This window comes from Pithys albifrons, chromosome 21 (genome assembly GCF_047495875.1).
Source record: "Pithys albifrons albifrons isolate INPA30051 chromosome 21, PitAlb_v1, whole genome shotgun sequence".
NCBI lineage: Eukaryota > Metazoa > Chordata > Aves > Passeriformes > Thamnophilidae > Pithys > Pithys albifrons.
In genome coordinates, this window is record NC_092478.1 from 437,896 (window position 1) to 457,104 (window position 19,209).

The 19,209-nt window shown below is 47.7% G+C and overlaps 2 protein-coding genes across 4 annotated transcripts; one reads left to right on the top strand and one right to left on the bottom strand.

Annotated features, from left to right (window-relative positions):
• The first annotated feature begins 3,614 nt into the window (after nt 1-3,614).
• On the top strand, nt 3,615-10,634 carry SERPINF1 (serpin family F member 1). Of its 2 annotated transcripts, XM_071574931.1 has the most exons (8): nt 3,615-3,726; nt 6,201-6,286; nt 6,685-6,883; nt 6,959-7,114; nt 7,926-8,129; nt 8,899-9,041; nt 9,651-9,861; nt 10,226-10,634. In XM_071574931.1, the coding sequence occupies exons 2-8, from the start codon at nt 6,209-6,211 to the stop codon at nt 10,483-10,485; spliced, it is 1,251 nt and encodes a 416-aa protein (XP_071431032.1). In that variant the 5' UTR covers nt 3,615-3,726; nt 6,201-6,208; the 3' UTR covers nt 10,486-10,634. The 2 variants fall into 2 exon arrangements, with proteins under 2 accessions (XP_071431032.1, XP_071431033.1); XM_071574932.1 differs by lacking the exon at nt 3,615-3,726 and having other exon boundaries at nt 6,125-6,286.
• Nucleotides 10,635-11,121: 487 nt separating this feature from the next.
• On the bottom strand, nt 11,122-19,149 carry SMYD4 (SET and MYND domain containing 4). Of its 2 annotated transcripts, none has more exons than XM_071575238.1 (10): nt 18,866-19,149; nt 17,926-18,067; nt 17,472-17,561; nt 14,973-16,122; nt 14,037-14,219; nt 13,572-13,738; nt 13,122-13,257; nt 12,599-12,715; nt 12,139-12,262; nt 11,122-11,432 (listed from the first exon to the last, which is right to left on the bottom strand). In XM_071575238.1, the coding sequence occupies exons 1-10, from the start codon at nt 18,892-18,894 to the stop codon at nt 11,282-11,284; spliced, it is 2,289 nt and encodes a 762-aa protein (XP_071431339.1). In that variant the 5' UTR covers nt 18,895-19,149; the 3' UTR covers nt 11,122-11,281. The 2 variants fall into 2 exon arrangements, with proteins under 2 accessions (XP_071431339.1, XP_071431338.1); XM_071575237.1 differs by lacking the exon at nt 18,866-19,149 and adding an exon at nt 18,486-18,789.
• Nucleotides 19,150-19,209: the final 60 nt, after the last annotated feature.

The following is a 19,209-nucleotide window of genomic DNA, read 5'->3' on the forward strand; positions in this document are numbered from 1 at the left end:
TTTTTGCTACACCTCATCACAGAGGACAACAGGGGCTGTGAGGTGAAATGGCAAATTTGCAAAGGCTCTCCAAGGACTGAATCCAACAAGTTTTGGGCATCTCACCTGCCAGGTGTGCAGGGGACACTCTCTGGGTCAGAGCCAGCTTTGTGAGATGGCAAAATTCCTGGAACTAGGGCACAGGGTCAAGAGGGTATTTTGCTGTGAGCAGCAATGCAGGTTTAACCAAGGATCTGGGTAAAACCTGACAATTGCTGGGTGCTACTCAGAGGATCCAAGGTGCTGATCTGGCATCTGTTACCTGCGATTTGGCCTTATTGGGATACACCTGACTCTACAGCACAATGCTGTGGATGGCTGGGACAGCTTCCAGGCCAAGAAGAGCAGATTTTGACACCTGTAGCTGAATGTCACTGGTTTTGCCCTATTTTGGCAAAAGGCAACATCCTGTTACAGCTTCACTTTTGTCTGAGATGGGCACAGCCCATCTTAAGCTCTGAAATGGTCCTTGTTCCAGGGCAGTGGTGCACTATCATGAAAGCTCATGAGGCCTTGGCACAGGTTGCCCAGAGAAGTTGTGGCTGCTCCATCCCTGGAAGTGTTCAAGGACAGGTTGGATGAGGCTTGGAGCAACCTGGGCTGGTGGAAGGGGTCCCTGCCCATGGCAGGGGGGTTTGGAGTGAGATAATTTTCAAGGTCCCTTCCAACCCAAACCATTCTGTGATTCTATGAGGGAATTTTGGGAACCCTCCACCCAACCAAGTCATCCTACCACTTAGAAATAAGGGCCTAACTCACCACAGCCCGTCATGCTGTAGCTATTTTTGTACAAAACAACTCCTGTCCATAGTAAATTCTGCTTCCAAACCCCCTCAGATTCTGGCTAAAAAGGATGGTGCTCTGTTTTTGAGAAACAGCAGATCCAGAGCCCAAGGGCCACCCTTCTGGCAGTGTTTTTCTTACTTGGGAAGTCTGTCTGCCCTCAAAGGAAGGAGCAGAATGCTTCTGGGAGCCTCCGTCCCTGAATAGTCTGCACCATCTGCTGGCACAAGAGAAGGGCTGAGTCACTAACCACGAATTTTGGGGATGCAGGCGACTTTGGGGAATAAAAAGTCCTGGCTCCAACCTGCAATTACACATTTCTCTCAGTCTAAAAGGGGAAGAATGGCAGAAGATAACGTCTATTTCCCTAACCAATGTAATGATACATACCCTTCAAAATGAGGCTGTAATTACCAGGCCATGCAACTTTAACAAGTAAACCCACAAGAACTCAGCCCTACTATGAGGGCACAGCTGTAGCCCACAGGGAACATTTGAGCTTATTTATTTATACACATTCATTCCTAACATTCAGAAAAACTGTTCTGTGCCGTAGGTAAGTCTTGCTTTGGCTACTGTAACCTCCCTGAATGCCACCCTGTTGCACTGCAACCTCTGCATAATCTGAAACTCAAGTCTTCCTTTTGATGCCTCTGCCTTCCAGCTCCCCCTTCCAGAAAGTTTTTTCCCTTGTTCTCAGTTTCCTGCACAGCTTGGTTCTTATTTCCTATTTTCTGTCTTTCTGCCATCACTCCTCCTCCAAGCTCTTCTTGTCAAACTATTAATTTCACCTTATTTGACAGTACAGCAGCCCTCCATGGCGGTGCTTCGCTCAACAAATTATCAGGTACACCAACCATAAGACTCTTTTTCACTCCAGCGGGTTTCCAGAAGAGGCAGTTTGTAAAATGCAAAGTAATATTAATGTCTCTGCTCAGGAATTTCCACTTTGCATTGCTAAAGCTTTCATTTTGACTGAGCTGTATTCTGAAAAGACATGACTAGCACTGGGTGTCTGCTCTATCCATCTGCACCACTGGCTCAGAATATCAAATAAGTCTCAATATCTTTAATTTTAGATGTATTTTTTCCTTACTAGAGCAAATTCATATCATCAGGACTTCCACAGCAGAGGTGAGCACTGCTCAGAGACCATATTGAACCCAAACCAGAACAACAGTAAAATGTTTGTACTGATTTAACAAAACGGATTTTGTTAGATGAGCTTAATGCACCATTTCAGGGATACTCTTCACCTACAGGAATAAAGCTGGCTTTGGTCTATAATAGCATTCTATGCAACTACCACTCTGATTAAATGATTTAAAAGGAAACCTGTATTTAAACAGATGGATTTCATTTGAAGATAGAGATGAAACATAAAAACTTCTATAGTGATCCTTCCATAAAAGGCATTTTAATACCACAAACAAGGTTTCAAAAAGAGATGAAAACCACCAGAAAGTATCTCCACAGCCAACACCCCCATTCCTGGGCTGAGGATGGAACACTAACAAGTACAAATACCTCTCTGCAGATGATTTCTCACAGAGCAAGCTGAGAAGCAGCTGAAAGCAGAGCTGTTACCCTTCTTGTTAGAAAGGATCACCTTTGAAGGACTGACTAACCACAAGGCAGATGACCTCGTTTGCTTTTCCAGCTTGCAAAACCAGCAGCTAATGCATCTCTAAACCCATCCTTTTCCCTTTGCTGAGTGCAGCACACATGGGAACTCTGCATTACCTGCCAGCAGCCAGCCTGGCAGCCCAGAGAGGTATCTCAGTGCACGACTGGGGCCAACGACAGTACTGCCTACAATTTACTCCCAGCATTTTCAAGAAGACAAACAACTGGATCAGATTAGCTTCGTGTCCAGTTAGCCCAGTATCCTGGCTCTCCCAGTAGCCAGTAACAAATGACTGGAGAGAAGAAAGCCAAGAATGACTAGGGACAAGGAAAATCAACTGTTCTCTGGTTGTATTGCCCAGCTGCTGACTCTGATGTTACATCAACCATTGTTAGCCTTCAGGGGACCTGTCTTCCACTAATTTGCTTTGGATTGGTTTTTCTTATCCTCAAACCTGTTTATCTTTCATATTCTGTAGTATCTAGTTATAAAGAGTTTTACAAATTAACTTATTAAAAATATGCTCCCTTGATTTAAATGTGCACTGATGGGTGTTCCCCTTAAGTCTTCTATTGAAAATAATAATGAAACCCCTCTGCTCCTTTCCTTTCTCCAGATAATTTGTAATTCTGTAAGCCCCTACAAGATTCTCTTAATTCATCTTTTTGTAACAAGAGTCCTGGGCTTTTTAGCCTCTTTCTTTTGGCTAAAAACTTTAAGGACAGGCAGTTATGTTAATGACTTCTTGTTAACTAGTAGCTGCTATCACTGGATACAAGCAGTTCCGAGCATCTTCCCCTTAACTGCCTTAAAAAACAACAGAATCCTGATTGCCCTTTGTAAGTCTCTCCACTGGATCTTGGACATAAATCCATAAATCCATTAAACACTGCTGCATTAACCATACCTCTGAGACAGAAGAAATTCCCTGATGTGAGATATGGCAACACTACTGGGATAAAAGGCTTGCTCAAACAGGGCAGGGAGCAATTGCCTCTCCAACCTTTACTTTACCCACTACAGTGCCCTTAGCACAGGGAGCACATTTGTTTCAGAAAAAAAGGTTAAAAAATTAGTGCAATTCAGCAGGAGGGTGGCAGCAGCAGAAAATGGGAGCAGAGCACTTTAAGAGAGCCCTGGGAAGCTGTAATCTGAAGCCTGTTGAAGGCTGGGCTGGGGAAAGCAGCAAAAAGCAGATGTGGCTGCACCAAACCCACACTGTCCTCCACTCGTACCCGCTGGGAGCCTCTGACAGCATCGGTAGAGAGGAGCCTGAGGTAAGGGACAGCTCAGGGCAGCTCACCTGTGCCCACTGCCAGTGGTGAGGGGAGCACAGGGCTGGGACTGAGGCTGGGGAGCTCTCAGAGGACCTGGAAATGGGAAGAATGGTTCTTGTGCAGGTGTTACAAGGTGCGATTCCTACCAAGAGAATCTCACCAAGGATTGGGAGCCACGAGCACCAGCTTTGCCTCTGGGGCTGAACTGTCCTTGGGAACTGGGGTGGTTTTCTGCCTTTCATACATCTGCCTTGCAGCTGGGAACATGCTTTTTCTCTGTGATGGTAACCAGTTTGGTGACAGTTAAATCCTCTAGAGCTGGTGGTTGCAGGATGCTTCAGGAGTTGGTACTGTGGAGTGGAACGAGTAGAGCCAGGGGTCTGAACTCATGGTTCATGTTTCACAGCATCTCTAAAGTCAGAAGTGTTCATAAACCATATGAGACTTGTGCCATTGTAGATGGAAAGGATTTCCTTTGCACCTGCAGGCCTTCACAAATCTACAAGTCCCAAAGTTCCTTCTCAGCTCATTTCTCAAAGTTTTCTTTCTGTATCTTCCTGACTAACATCACATGCTGTTGCCTTGCCTTGCCTTCCTTTCCCTCCCCTCCCCTTCCCTTCCCCTTCCCCTTCCCCAGATTTTAATATCATGCCTGAAACATCCCACCTCTCTCCTACCAAATTCTTTTCTCTGCATTTCTGGCTGTGTGCTAAGAGAAATACAAATAGAATCCAGATGTTCAGGCCAATTCAAATGCAAAAGGCTTTGTCTTTCTAGAATGGAAATTGCTTTTTGGCAAAGTTTGAGAAATATGAAGCTGGTGACAGTACTGGCAAAAACAATACAATCTGCAAAACCAATCTCCGCTCTCATGCTCCCAGGAGCTCAGTGCAGTTGGAAGCAGAGGTTGTGTTGAGGTTGGGGTTTTTTTCTTCAGAGAAAAGGTTATGCTCCATGGAAAACCTTCATCTCTAAACTAGACTGGGCCAAATCTCTTCCTCTCAGCATGCAAGAGTAGAGCTCAGTGCAGGCATCCTCACAGAGCCCTTGCTAGGGCCTGCTTAACTTAGTCTCACAAGGGGCTTGTCATAGTGCTTCCAGAATGGTGCCTGTTCCTTGTCAAACTCTGCAGTGATAGGAGCAATCTCAACATCATATCCACTGTCATACCACTGAATGCATTGGGTTGTTCCAGGTAGTAAATCCTCTTGATCTACATTGTCTGCACTAGAAACTTCATCTGCTTGGCAGCTGGGATAGCAGTAAGTTGCAGGATGCCAAGTGGACAGAAGAAAAAGGGTACCACTTCTGTGTTACACTGGCTGAATGCAGATGAAAACTTAAAACTTCCACCGTGGTGCCTTTTTCTCCATGGGAGAGCTGCCTCCAGAAGAAAAGGCAGGAAAGGGAGACAGCAAATTGCCTTTCCCTGCCTGAACTGGGTCCTGAACTGGGGCTGTTTCAGCCACGTGTATTTCTAGCAGCAGGCATGTTTTCTTTACAGCTGAAGTTAATCTGAAACACATGTTCTTTCTCTGATTTCTCTAGATGCCTGGATGACAGGGGTTAGTTAAATACAACCCTCTTCCTTTAATTTCTGGGAATCTATCTAAACATTGCTTCAGACCAGCCTCAGTGGCGTCTGTTCTCGGGGCATGACACTGCAGTACCTCTGGTTTACCCACAGCAAAACCCTGGCTTACTCACTGCCCTTTGGACCTGACAGAATTGTCTGGAAGGGCTACATATACCAGTACTGGACTAATGAAAAATGTATTCCACAGAAGAAACAGCTTTGGGGAGTTTGGTACTTTTCCCCCACCTCCATTAAAAAACTTGAATAAACCAAGCTGCTTCTCCAGATCTCGCCCAGCATTGGGTATTTACTCCCACCTCCTCTCCTTATTGTCTTTTAAGAAAACTCTTCTGTTTTATTTGATCAAATTGCAAATAAGAAGCAAAGGATGCACAAAGCTGTGTCACCTTTCAGGTATATGCAGACACAAGAAACATGGCAAACTACTGCCTGAGGCAGGTAACTCATGTAACAGAGCAGTGAGGAGTCAGTGTTGCCTTCTGCCCTGTTCAACAATATGGATTTGGTACCTTTCATAAATGAAGTCTTGAATTTTTTAAAGTCTAAAAGTCAGAAGAAAGTTTTTGGTGCTTTTCTGGACCTTGGCACTCTGTAACTGCCAACATCAGTGTGGTTTGGGCCACACAGATCTGCTTTTGTGCTCAGGCACACTCACACTGTATGCTTGCCCAGCTTTAAAGTCACCGGGGCCAGGCTGACTGGATACTTCCAACTAGAGAAAACTTGGCTAAGATCAGGTGTGTGTTTCACCACTGGAAGGACAAGCAGCAGCATGTGTCACTGCAGTTCCTGTCACAACCAGATACAGTGAGCAGTAGTGGTAGAGGTGGATTTGCTCGGTTGCTCAAACTGTCTCTGCCATGTTCTTACTCCACAGGTTCAGGCATGCAGATTCCAGTGGCTCTCCTTCTCCTGGGTCTCCTAACTGTCCCAGGCAGAGCCCAGAACTCAGCTACTGAGCAGGTGAGTAGGAGACAATAGGCAAAGAGGGAGGGAGACATATTTGAAGCACGCAATTTAATTTTAGAGAATCTTATGGGGAGATTAAGCACTACACTCCTAAGTTACTAGGATTTTATTTAGCAGCATAATGAGACTAACTCCTGCTTTACCTAGATAAAACCACAGTAGTTACATCAGGGGATGACCATGAGGCAGAAATAGTGGATTCCAAATTCAGTGCTGCCTTTGGCTTTACTGGGACACCTTAAAGTAGCTGTTCCTACACTCATCTCTAAGATTAAGCCAGAATTTCTATAAATCACAGGAGAGTATCTGTAGATTGTCTTTGACGTGTTTATCACAACTGCACCTGTGTCTGCAAACTGCAAGTCTAACAAAGCACTCCCTGTACCTTCTAGAACTCTGCCACTGCTGATGGAGCCAACGCTGGTGAGGAAGAGGAAGATCCATTCTACAAGACCCCTGTAAACAAGCTGGCAGCTGCAGTCTCCAACTTTGGCTATGACCTGTACCGCCAGCAGTCCAGCCGGACAGCCACGGCCAATGTGCTGCTGTCGCCCTTCAGCCTGGCTACTGCACTTTCTGGTCTCTCACTTGGTGAGTTCTTGCCCCATTTCCTCACCCACTGTGTGCTTGACAGGCCTTCCCTCATTTTGTTGTTGCTCTTGGCAGGGGCTGGAGAACGGACGGAAAATGTAATTTCTCGTGCTCTCTTCTATGATCTACTCAACAAAGCTGAGGTCCATGACACTTACAAGGACCTCCTGAGCAGCGTGACTGGACCAGAGAAGAGCATGAAAAGTGCCTCCCGGATCATCCTGGAGAAAAGTAAAAGTCCTTCTTCCCATCTCTTAAATTTTACCTAAATAACTAGCAGCAGGTAGTTCTTTAGGGGTGTCTGTGTGTACATACACATACATACACATACACTGAAAAACACAGCACTAACAGCTTTGGCTCTGACATCCTGCTGAGCCAGGACGCAGACAGTGCATGGAATGCTCTAGCTGCTTCAGAAAAGGCCTGGGAAGTCTGTGTGCACTTAAAGACCAGACATGCACACAAAGATACTGGGGACAGAGCAGTTAATATGCAAAAGTCCTAAAAAGAAACTTGCTGAGAATTTTGCCTTCACTCCAGGCTGTCTGGCAGGTGTTGCGGGCTTCCAGGAACCACAGATCACATTTTCTGTTTGTGATAACATGCAGACATATTCCTTTGTTTAATTCCTTGCAGAACTATTTGAAATGTCTGCTTTTGGCATGCAACAAACATCTGCTGAGAAAGCTAAGAGCTATCTTTTGAAACCTGCTGGTTCCAAGAATCCAGTCGGTTGAGTAATCTGTACTCATGAAGCAGCCTGGAGAGAGAAGAAAGGCTGATGTTGAGTCCAAGCCTTCAGTTCTTATCTCCTTTTTTCACTTTTCAGAAGAGAGTTATCCCCTTCTCCAGCACTGGTGGCTATAGAATTTGGCTCAGTTTCCTTGATGGGCTTTCAATCATTCTTCTTCAAAGCAAGTTTCTGTATACACACAGCCACAGACACTGTGTGAGAGACCTGCTGCTGGGTTTTGGATTGCAATCTGTTGCCTTGAGATTGTTTTGGTAAGGGAGCAATACCCATGTTCCTGTTCCCCAGGACTCAGGGCAAAGCCTGGATTTTACAGCCAACTAGAGAAGTCGTACAGGATGCGTCTGAGGGCACTAAGTGGCAATGCCCAGTTAGACCTGCAAGAAATCAACAACTGGGTCCGGCAGCAGACAAAGGGAAGGATTATGCGGTTCATGAAGGACATACCCTCAGATGTCAGCATTCTCCTTGCTGGAGCTGCTTCCTTCAAGGGTAAGAATGTTGTGTACTTGGATACAGAGAGAGGCCATCAAGCATGTGTTAGAAGAGATGTGAAGGAATACTCTCACTTCCAATAAAGCAAACAGACTGCCAGGGAGACAGAGTGCCAGAAGAAAGTGTTTGAGAACATTTAGAAGAAAAAACACACACTACCTGAACAAAATTAGCTGCGAGGGGAGAATTGTTACTCTTGGGAAGCTGAATCTTGACCCGTTTGCAAGAGACCAGAGAAGAAAGTTTAAGCTCACAAAACTCCATTAAGAGACAGAATATTACTGCTTAGGGAAGGCACAGCTCAGACTGTTCTGAGCCTTTTTACCACTGTAGAGGGAACAGAGGGAGATACTAGAGAGCTGTTCTAAAGTGTGCTGCAAGCCAGTGTCCTGGAGAATTATTGCCTAGAGACAAGGAGGAAAATAAAGGGTGGGGAGAGGAGCACTTTACATGTATTGACACAATTGTTACCCTTTAAAATAGTTTTGCAATTACATAAGTAGTCATCAACTGCACAATAGCTACTCCACCCATACATTGGCTTGATTATTTATCTGCCATTTAGACAATTCTCAGATGAAAAGGAGGGTCCAAAGATGGCAGTAAATCAGTAGCTCCAATCAGTCTATTTCTATCCCTGTTATGCCTCAACTCTTAAAACACAAATACTGTATATTAAGGCACAAGACTTTTCAGCCACAGACATAAGCCTGGCTTCATATACTATTATTCCAGAAAATCCTCAATTTTATCTTTTAAAAAACAGGGACATGGAAAACCAAGTTTGACACCAAGAAGACTGCCCTGAAGGACTTCCACTTGGATGAGGACAGAACTGTGAAAGTGTCCATGATGTCAGACCCCAAAGCCATACTGCGATATGGTTTTGACTCAGAACTCAACTGCAAGGTCAGAGAGCAAATATTGCAGAAGAGCTTCTAAACATACTGAGGAGCAGGTTCAGCTACACCTACCTGTTAACCCATTCCAGAAGACAGCCTTCTTCCTCCCACCAGCTAGTTTTGCAATCCCTGTTTTGAAAGGCAGTATGTTGATTATCCTGCTTCTACATTGGCTATATGACAAGAAATGTTTAAATAATGCCAAGGTCCTACTAGCTTGTATTGATTGACTTGAAGTTGGTGAAGAAGGGCAGGGCACATCTCTTAAAATTTTTCCATCTCTACCTCTTTCAACCAATCTTTCACTGTGGCATGAGCTCAAAGGTGTTCCAGCTGAGAATCCTCCAAAGCAGTGCTGCAGGGTTCAACAGCTGAGAGAACACTTGCCATGTAATTTCAGGAAAAGTGCAGCATGGGTGGATGGAAGCCTGGGGAAAAGCCAGAGGGGTCAGGAAGCATCATGTCAGACAAAGGCAAGCAGGGAGGAAGAACAAATGTTAACTGGAGAGGCTGACCAGGCACTCAGGATTCAGGACTGTGCCTGGTACAGGATGGGTAAAACTGTTTATTGTTGCTGTGACCCTTTCTTATTTCTCTCTTATCTCTGGCTTTGCAGATTGCCCAGCTGCCATTGACAGACGGCATCAGTGCCATGTTCTTCCTGCCTACAAAGGTGACCCAGAATATGACTCTGATTGAGGAAAGTCTCACTTCAGAGTTTGTCCATGATGTAGACAAGGAGCTGAAGACAGTCCATGCTGTGCTAAGCTTGCCCAAACTAAAGCTGAACTATGAAGAGGCACTTAGCAGCACACTAAAGGAGACAAGTACGTACATCGCACCTCCTTTAAAGACTGCCAGGGTTTAAGCAGTGGGCAAGTTGCTTCGTGCTCTCAAATATGAAGCTGGTGGGTTATTAGTTAGGTCGGTGTGGAGAGACTTCATCAGCAACTAAATTGCCTCAGTTCAGGACTCCTCAGGGTTTTACGACATCTCTCCACCAAGCGCATACAATGCTCCTGACACTGAAAGGGTGAAGCTCAGTACAAACAGGTGCAAGATGCTTCTCTCTATACCCTCAATAAACATTGCCAGAGCAGCTCCATACCCTCCTGGATCACAGCATTAGCAGTACTGCTCCCCCCTGCAATCCATGCTTTCAGCTAATGGAGTTCTCTTTCTTTTCTTCAGGGCTCCAATCTCTTTTCACATCACCTGATTTCAGCAAGATTTCTGCTAAGCCTCTTAAATTATCTCATGTGCAACACAAGGCAATGCTGGAGCTTAGTGAAGATGGGGAAAGAGCTGTACCAAATCCTGGAGCAAATGCTGCTCGCCTGACCTTCCCCATAGAATATCATGTGGACAAACCTTTCCTTCTTGTACTGCGAGATGATACCACTGGAACCCTCCTCTTTATCGGCAAAATCCTGGATCCCAGGGGTGTTTAACTCCCATCACAATACTCTGCAATGGTAGGGCCCAAATGGAAAGGGTGGGTTTGGGAGGGATACTGACTCCCTGCTCTGCTGCACAAAGACACAACTTGCAAATCTTTCACCTTCATGCTGCAATAAAAGAGCTTTTGCTATTAATCTCAGCAAGACCCAGAATTCTCCCTTGAAAGATGGTCTGCCTACATCCTGTGCCTTCCCTCCCAATTTCCCCAAATGAGCCACAATGCCACTCTGTGTCCTGAAAGCAAGAAATTCCTGGTGTATACTTCATTCTTCTCTGTCCTGTTTTCCAACATCACACCAGTTGTTGACACTGAATCCCTCATTACTGAGACCTGTGCTGGAGCCCTCCAAGTTCTGCAGTGCCCCCTCTTATAGACTCAAGTTTGCACTTCCCACCCTGCTGCCTCACCCCTTCCAACCATTCACTTTTGACACTGGCAAGAAAAGTGCTTCACAGTATCAAAAACAGAAGAGAGTGTGCACTGGATGACTGTATGTTCATAATGCTCAGGGTACCACACAGGAGAGTGTCACAACACATACACAAGCGTTTGCTTCCAACCCACACCCAGAAATCATAGAACAGCCTCTATTCCCACCATACCACACACAGACCTCTCATGTTAGAATTGGTCATTTTATTTACAACAGCCTCACTAAAGTGCATTTCAGATTTCATTCAAATTGCTGTTACACATGATTTTGCAGCTTGTACTACATGAGTACCTTACCACATGACACTTATCTTTGATGAAAGATCACATTGCAGCTTCCTTTGACAGGGAAATTAAGTCCTCTGAAAGATGCTTCTGGGAAGCTCTGACAGACAGGTCTTCATCTCTTGTAGTTCCTGGATCTGAGCACTCTGAGGACCACAATGCATTGACAAAATCTTCTCTGCTCTTTGAATTGTGCTCAGAGCTTCAGAAACTGCAAATCTGAAATAGGAAGATAATAACAGTATGCAAAATACTTAATTCAGCTTTTTGACTTACACAACCTCTAAGCCCTCCCTAATGAAAACCTAAACCTGTTCATGGGTACAGATCCCACCCTCCCCTGCCTTTCAGCACCAGGCAAATTGTGTGCAACTTCAGCTGTGAAGGGAGGACGAGGGGGAGGAAAAGGTAAGGAGATGGACAAAATCTGAAAACATTATTTTTGAGTATAGGTATCCACTATTTCCTCACTGTGGTTCCCACTAAAATTAGTTCAGTTAAAGGAGGTATTGTGAGAAGCTTTTCAGAAGCAGTCCAGAGATTTCCTTGACAATAAAGCAAGAGGATTTCATTCCCTCCTTTGAGAAGATGTCAGCAACATACAACAATACAACCGAGGTATAAACACCAAGGGTGATGAGTTGTCAGAATAAAATGATTGGACAGCAAATAAATTGATCCAGGGAGAAGTCAAAAACAGACAAGCACAAAGCAGAGATAACAGGTCCAAAGACATTCCTGAGGCATAAGGGAACCCCACGGAGTTAAGAAATTTGCACTCGTGTAATGGCCAACTTTGGTACTGTGCCAGATTGCCCAGTGTCCTGTGAGACACCCTCAAGGTGCCAAGGACCACCTGCCATGACACTGTATCAGACACACAGGAGTGATGCAGGGAAGGTGCTGAGGATGAAACCAAACTTACCCATTGAAAAGAATTTGTGCCAGCTTGAAAAGTTCATGACCTATTTCTTCACTTGTTGGCCCATGATGCATTTCCACAATCTCAATGCTCTTTTTCAGGTGTCTGGCTGCTTCCTGCCACTTCCCTGATGGAAAAACATAACAAAACCAAAAAAGAAATGAGAAATGAATAAATACTTTCTAGAGCTACTGCCACCCAAAGAATGTGACAGCATTATGCACAGTGTGATGAACTATGTCCACAGCATTTGGGGGGCACTGCTGACCGCAGAACCAGGACAGGCAATCTAGAACAAGAGATCACATTTTTGTTCACTGGCTGCTGGGAACACAGCTTTGGTCTTTCTGAGAGCCCTGCTGTCAAAACTAGGGAAAAAACGTAAGGGGCAGTCTGGGAAGAGTCTAGTTATGTTCAATAGCAAGTTCAGAACACATGGGATAATGAGAAGACAATGTCATACCAAGGGTAGCATAGACCTGTGCCAGATGATCCTCCATCTCTCCCATCAGCAAATGCTCTGGAGATAAGAAGTTTCCAGCATCCATCTGACACTTCAGAAGAATTCTGATAGCCTGATCTATAACAAAACAGGTTACAAAATTTATCCTATGGCCAATCTCCAGTTTTCCATGACCCATGAAGTAGAATCTATCTAATTGGGATTTTGTTGTGATTCAACACTGACTTCATCTACCCCCGTGTAGGCCCAACTCACTCCAGGAAAGCAAGGCCTGGGAATACCTAACTCCAGTGTTACCCTGAGTTCTTTTTATATAATTACTTTACTATGGAACAATGTGTGGCTTAGATTAATACCCAGATCAGGGGTATAAAAACCCATAAACCTGAAGTCCCCAGAGACAGCAGGCCACACACCGTAAGCTGTCAGTGGCATGAGCAACAGTGCCATCTCATGGCTACAGCTTCGTGTCCCAACATGTACTCCTCAGCTCCTGACCTTGGAGCAGAAAGCTGAGCCTCACCAGTCTTCCTGTCTCTTAGCAGGTCTAAAGCTTTCTTGATCTGTTGCTGAAGGTCCCATAAACGGTGTGACAGGTTCTCTCTGCTGACTGAGGTTGCACAAGCTTCATCTGAACAACAAAGCAGGTCTTCTTCCTCCTGTGGAAATCATTCCTGTGATCATCCCCATTCATGTTCAACTCAGCATTTACCTTCCATCTCCATTAGCTTTGTATTGTGTTATAGAGAGCTAAATTGTTTTTCAGTTGCATTCATTAAATAAAGTGACTGTTTTGTAAACTGCTATTAGCTTATTTGATTTTACAAGAAACAAGGAGATACTGTCATGACTCTACGGCGGCTTCTGCCTTCTGAGCAGGGACTGAACTGAAGTCTTTTACTCTTGGCTTTCCCAGAGACCCAAACCTTAAACACCCCAGTAAGTTCCACAATCATAACTATAGACGAACTACCTGCATTGGAGCCTGGCAGCTGGGACAGCAGAATGAGTTTCTCATGGACACCACACTCTTGACATCAGACTCCAACTCATCGAGGCACACCCGACAGCGACACTCAAAGAAATACTGACTGAGGAGCTGTTGTCTCTCAGCAACCCTCATTCTACACTGGTGAGGCCCTGAAAAGCAAGAGCAAGGGTAGAAATCTCTAAACAGGTACAGTTCTTAATATCAGGGTAAATGGATCTTTGTTATAATTGAGACTGCACATGTTTTGGAGAGGACACAGCTGGAGACTGAAAGTCTAACAGTGAACTCAAGAGATAAAATGTTGTGTTGATATCTTTGGTCCAGGCTGACACATAAAGACAGATTACAGCAACATTATACTGAGAATTAGGATATGAATAGCCACCAGAATGCCAAGGAGAGGTGATTGACATCTGTGCCTTGGACAAACACAGAGTTACTGCTTACCGTAGCAGTGGAAAATCTCTTGGCCCCTTGGGATTGGCTGCGATGCCCTGACAGTGGCAGTTGTCCCACTGAAAGACACGCTGGTATTGGGGCAGCAGGAATGGTTCAGGAGGCTGAGCACAGGAAAGAAGGCTGTTGCCAGGCGCACGGGCTTCTTATTCACAACAGCCCCGTCTCCGGGCTCTGGAGACAGAGGGAAAACAGGCAGGATGCTCACAAACCCATGCAACTTGTACAGTGAGCACTGTGACCAATTGCAGACCACTGAGAAAGGTTTTGGGGATATTGCTGCAATAAATAACAGTTAAACACCCTCTGCATGTGCAGCAAAGAACAGGCCAGCATGGAACAGACCATTAAATTTTAAGCAAGTAATTTTCATCTGTAGTGGGAGCCTTTTACTGCTGATAATTCAATCTCTTCACTTCACACAAGCCAGATGAGCAAGGACAGGATGGTTCTGGGCTCCTCAGTACAAGACAAGAAGCTACTGGAGAGAGTCTAGCAGGTTGCTGAGGAGTCTGGAGCACCTCTCTTATGAGGAGAGACTGAGGGAGCTGGGCCTGGTTAGTTCAGAGAAGACTGAGAGGGGACATTAAAGATGGGTGTCAGGAGGATGGTGCCAGACTGTTCAGTGGTGCCCAGCAACCGGACAAGGAGCAACGGCCATAAACTAAAACACAGGAAGTTCAACATGAGGCTGAACTTCTTTCTACGGAGGGTGGCAGAGCACTGGAACGCCTGCCCAGGAGGAGTATGGAATCTCTCTGTCTGGAGACATTCCAAATCCAATTGGACATGTTCCTGTGTCACCTGCTCCAGCTAACCCAGCCTTGGCAGAGGGGTTGGACTGGACGATCTCCAGGTAGCTCTTCCAAATCTAATGATTCTATGATTCTGTGACAACAGAAAAGGACTTAAAAGTTTTTATCTTACCCAACTCCTGCATTACAGTGATGGCCTGTGCGTTACACTGAAGCTGCAATACATGTCTCAGCATTGCTTCTGCCACAGTCTTCAGCTCTGGAGACAATTCATCTGAGGATTTTTCAGATGTCTTTGGTTTGGACGACCACTCAGATGATTCCTGATTCAAAACAGCAGTGTGTAGGCCAGCTTCTTGCATATGTTTGCACATAACTACTACACTCAGCATGCAGAGGAACTTGTGTTCAGGGTTGTGCTGCTCAGTGTGAGGCAAAAGGTGGAACACAGCTTGGTAAGAGCTCTGGTACTGTCCAGTGTCATTACAACCAGGGATACTTCTGGTACCAGCTCCTGCGTCTGGTGCCTCACCTGGACATGCGACTCTTGCTTTGGAGTTATGAGGGTCCTTGTCTCCACTATGGGACCATTTCACCAGCCTGTTAACCTCTGCAAATCCTGCCAGTAGAACAGTCCTCAAGGCCACGTGGCAGAAGACCCCCAAAGTGAGAAGCAGCGCTCCCAGAGAACATTCTGTCCTGTGGTACTGCTGCCATGCCACATCTGCACAGTCCTGGCTGCAGTACTTTGCATAACTGCACCTCTGACAAGGCACTGAGGCCAAGAGCTGCCTCAGACAACGGTGGCAATAAAGATCTGCATTAGTGACTGGAGTGTCCCACGCTGTTTCGCTGTCCTGCAGGGGAAGGCTCTCCCCGGGGCAGAGCACACTTACAAAGGCCTCCTCTTTCAACAGTCTCTGTCCAGGCACGATGTCCTGGGAGGCCACCAAGTGACGTCCTCTCTCTGTATCAAAATTCAAGCTCAAAGATGAAGATGCACCTGAAATACTGTCATTCTCTTCCCAGATCTCTGACTTTCCATGCATGTCACCACATGCTTCAGGTGCAGGCTCTGGACACCTCTCTTTCTTATGTATTTTAACCTTCAGTTGACTTAACTTTTTTAGTAGTGTCTGGTGTGTGGGACTAGTCATGAGCCCATCCATATGAATTTTACTCTCCACCACACTGAGGGCATCTGCTGCATCCTGTAACCTCCCAAGGCACAGCAGACATTCAGCTTTCCGCAGCAACACCTTGGGCAGCAGCCTGTCTGGATAGCCATGGCTTTCAGCCCTGGCAATATCTTCCAAACAAACCTAGGAACAAAGACAAGGCCTTTTACATGTACTTGAATATTGGGGTCACCCTTTATTAGGGTAATGTAGATCAGCTTAGCAGTGGTCGAGGAGGCAGAGACAGCTCAGGCTGCAGTGGGAGCAGAAGGCTCACCCAAGACAAAGGACTTGATTTGTAGTAACAGCTTCACTTTTATCTACTCCTGTATCCAACATGCCAGCACACTATTGGTCAGCAGTTCACCTCACAAACATGGATAGATTCTACTGGCTACAAGGCATTCACATTATACAGGTGGTTCTCTGGTCCTTAAGGATGCATCATCAGTCACCCCAGACCTTAAGAGATCCTGACAGCCCAGCACCGCAGCCTAGAACCGCAGCCCAGAACCGTAGTCTAGAACAGCAGCCCGGCGTTGGGGTCAATCACCTCAGACCTCAAGAGATCCACACACACACTGTCACCCCCACACTTGAAAATCACCTGAGACTCGTGCTCTTTTATTCCACCTAAGATATTCTCATTAAAGCTTTCTATATGTTATTAAGCAAATTCCATGTGCATAGCTGATCTGTTGCCCAAATAAAGGATCCTGACATATATGAAGGAAAGGAGGAACACTTGAGAAAGTTGAAAAAATGATGGATGCTTTAAGTATAGCTTGGGAAGTACATATGACCTACAGTCTCTTGTTCTAACAATGAAATACCTGTTCTTGGGGTGTTTGCAGAGCACCCACCTGACTCCTGTGTGCAAACACTGTGCTATATGTAACACCTCAGATGGTGTGTTGGCTCTTCCTTGCCCAAGTCCCTTCTCTTAAAAACATCAGAGAATCATTAAGCTTGGAAAAAACCTCTAAGATCACTGAGTCCAACCACTAACCCAGCACTGCCAAGCCCACCCCTAATCCATGTTCCTAAGTGCAACATCTACAGTTTTTGAACACTTCCTGGGATGGTGATGTCACCACTGCCCTGGGTAGTCTGTTCCAGGGCTTGACAACCCTTTTGGGGAGGTAATTTTTCAAAATACCCAACATAAACTTCCCCTGGAGCAACTTGAGGCCATTTCCTCTTGTCCTGTCCCTTCCTTCTTGGAAGAAGAGACTGACCCTCACAGGGCTACAAGCTCCTTTCAGGGGTTTGTAGAGAGCAAGAAGGACCCCTGGGGCCTCCTTTTCTCCAGCCAGAGCCCCTCCAGATGCTCCTCATCAGACTTGTGCTCCAGGGTGTTCCCCAGCAGTGTTGTCCTTGGACACATTCGTACACACCCCCTGCTGCACAGGAGGGCTCAGCCCACCCTGTGGGTGTCTGGCCGTGCCCAGGGACACCCAGGAGCCCATGGCGTGGGTGCTCCCAGCGCTTACCTCGAAGTGCCCCAGGTGGAAGAGGGCGGCAGAGCGGTTGGCAAAGCAGACGGACAGCTCGGGGCTGCCGGGGGGCTCGTGGGACACAGCCTGTGGGAGCAGAGAAATGCTGCTGCCTCCGGGACCCCTCCTCAGTCCCTCCCCGTGGGGGCTGTAGGACCCCCTTGCTGGGGATCCCCTCACAGGACTCCCGGGCCATGAGGGGCTGCAGGACCCGCTTCCCAGAGATCCCCCCGTGGGAGCCGCCCCTCGCCCCTCACTGGAGGGGCCGTGAGGGGCCATGGGAACCCCTCCCTGGGATCCCCTTTGGCCGCGAGGGGCTGTAGGGCCCCCCCAAGGATCGCCTCATGTCGCCCTTTTGTCAGCGCGGGGCGAGGGGCTGCTCCTCCCTCCCACCCTGAGGGGCTGCGGGACCCCCTTCAGCCGAGAGCGGGTCCTGCCCCGCCGCACCCACCTTGCAGTAGAGCCCGAGGGCCGCGCGGTACCGCCCGCGGCCGAACTCGCGGTTTCCCCGCTCCCGGAGCGCGCCCGCCGCCGCCGCCGCCTTGTCCGTGCTCGCCCTCCGGCACAGCCGCGCCAGGGCCGTCTCCTCCGTCCTGCGGGACACGGGGGTCAGCGCCGCAGGGTGGGACAGGCTGGAAGGGCCCACAGGGGTCATCCGGTCCCACCTGCCTGCCCAAACAGGGCCACCCCAGAGCACATGGCACAGGATGGCGTCCAGACGGCTCTGGAGCATCTCCAGCGAAGGAGGCTCAGCCACCTCTCTGGGCAGCCCATTCAGTGCTCGCTCACTGCAGAGGACAGAAGTTCTTCCTCGTATTCACAGAATGAATTAGGTTGGAAAAGACCTCAGAGGTTGTCCAACCTGTGACCGATCACACCTTGCCAACAAGACCACGGCACCAAGTGCCACGGCTGGTCACCCCCAGGGACGGTGATTCCACCAACTCCCTGGGCAGCTCATTCCAAAATCTAATCACTCTTTATGTGAAGAAATTTTTCGTAATGTCCCACCGAAACTTCCCCTGGCACAGCTTGAGGCCGTGTCCTCTTGTCCTGTCTCCAGCTGTCTGGGAGAAGAGACCGATCCCCACCCGGCTACACCGTCCTTTCAGGTAGGAACGTGGAACTTTTCCTAGCTGGAACTTCCTGGACATCAGTTTCTGCCAGTCGCCCCTGGTCCTGCTGTCCATGCCCTCACACCCTCCCTTTAGATATGCGTACACATTAGTGAGGTCCTCTCACTCGCCTCCTCCCCAGACTAAACAGCCCCAGCTCCCCAAGCCTTTCCTCATGCCAGAGATTCCCCAGCGCCGCAGTCACCCCCTTTGTGCTGCGCTGGACCCGCTGCAGGAGCTTCACGTCTCCCTCACACCCGCCCAGCCTGTGCTCACCGGAGCATGTCGCAGCCCAGTCGCACCATGTCGTGAAGCGAAGCCGCTGCCAGCCGCTCCCGCAGGGCCGGCTCCAGCGCGGCCCAGCGCCGGGCGGCAAAGCCCCGCCACCCCGGCACGGGCGGCGCCGTCACCGGCCCCGCCACCCCGGCACGGGCGGCGCCGTCACCGGCCCCGCCACCCCGGCACGGGCGGCGCCGTCACCGGCCCCGCCACCCCGGCACGGGCGGCGCCGTCACCGGCCCCGCAGCGCCGCCGCAGCCACTGCCATGGCGGCGCCCAGGCGCTCCCGCGCAGTGAATGCAGAGCCACTTCCGCCGTACGGTGCCAGACACCCAATAGAA

What these genes read in the sequence shown, in the direction of transcription:
- SERPINF1 (XM_071574931.1), top strand. Translation starts at nt 6,209, where the DNA reads ATGCAGATTCCAGTGGCTCTCCTTCTCCTGGGTCTCCTAACTGTCCCA. An exon ending in ACTTTCTGGTCTCTCACTTG is followed by an intron (nt 6,884 to 6,958) that starts GTGAGTTCTTGC and finishes TGCTCTTGGCAG; the next exon opens with GGGCTGGAGAACGGACGGAA. An exon ending in CCGGATCATCCTGGAGAAAA is followed by an intron (nt 7,115 to 7,925) that starts GTAAAAGTCCTT and finishes CCTGTTCCCCAG; the next exon opens with GACTCAGGGCAAAGCCTGGA.
- SMYD4 (XM_071575237.1), bottom strand. Translation starts at nt 18,664, where the DNA reads ATGGACAGCAGGACCAGGGGCGACTGGCAGAAACTGATGTCCAGGAAG. An exon ending in AGAGATTTTCCACTGCTACG is followed by an intron (nt 13,739 to 14,036) that starts GTAAGCAGTAAC and finishes CTTGCTTTTCAG; the next exon opens with GGCCTCACCAGTGTAGAATG. An exon ending in GCTGCCAGGCTCCAATGCAG is followed by an intron (nt 13,258 to 13,571) that starts GTAGTTCGTCTA and finishes TGATTTCCACAG; the next exon opens with GAGGAAGAAGACCTGCTTTG.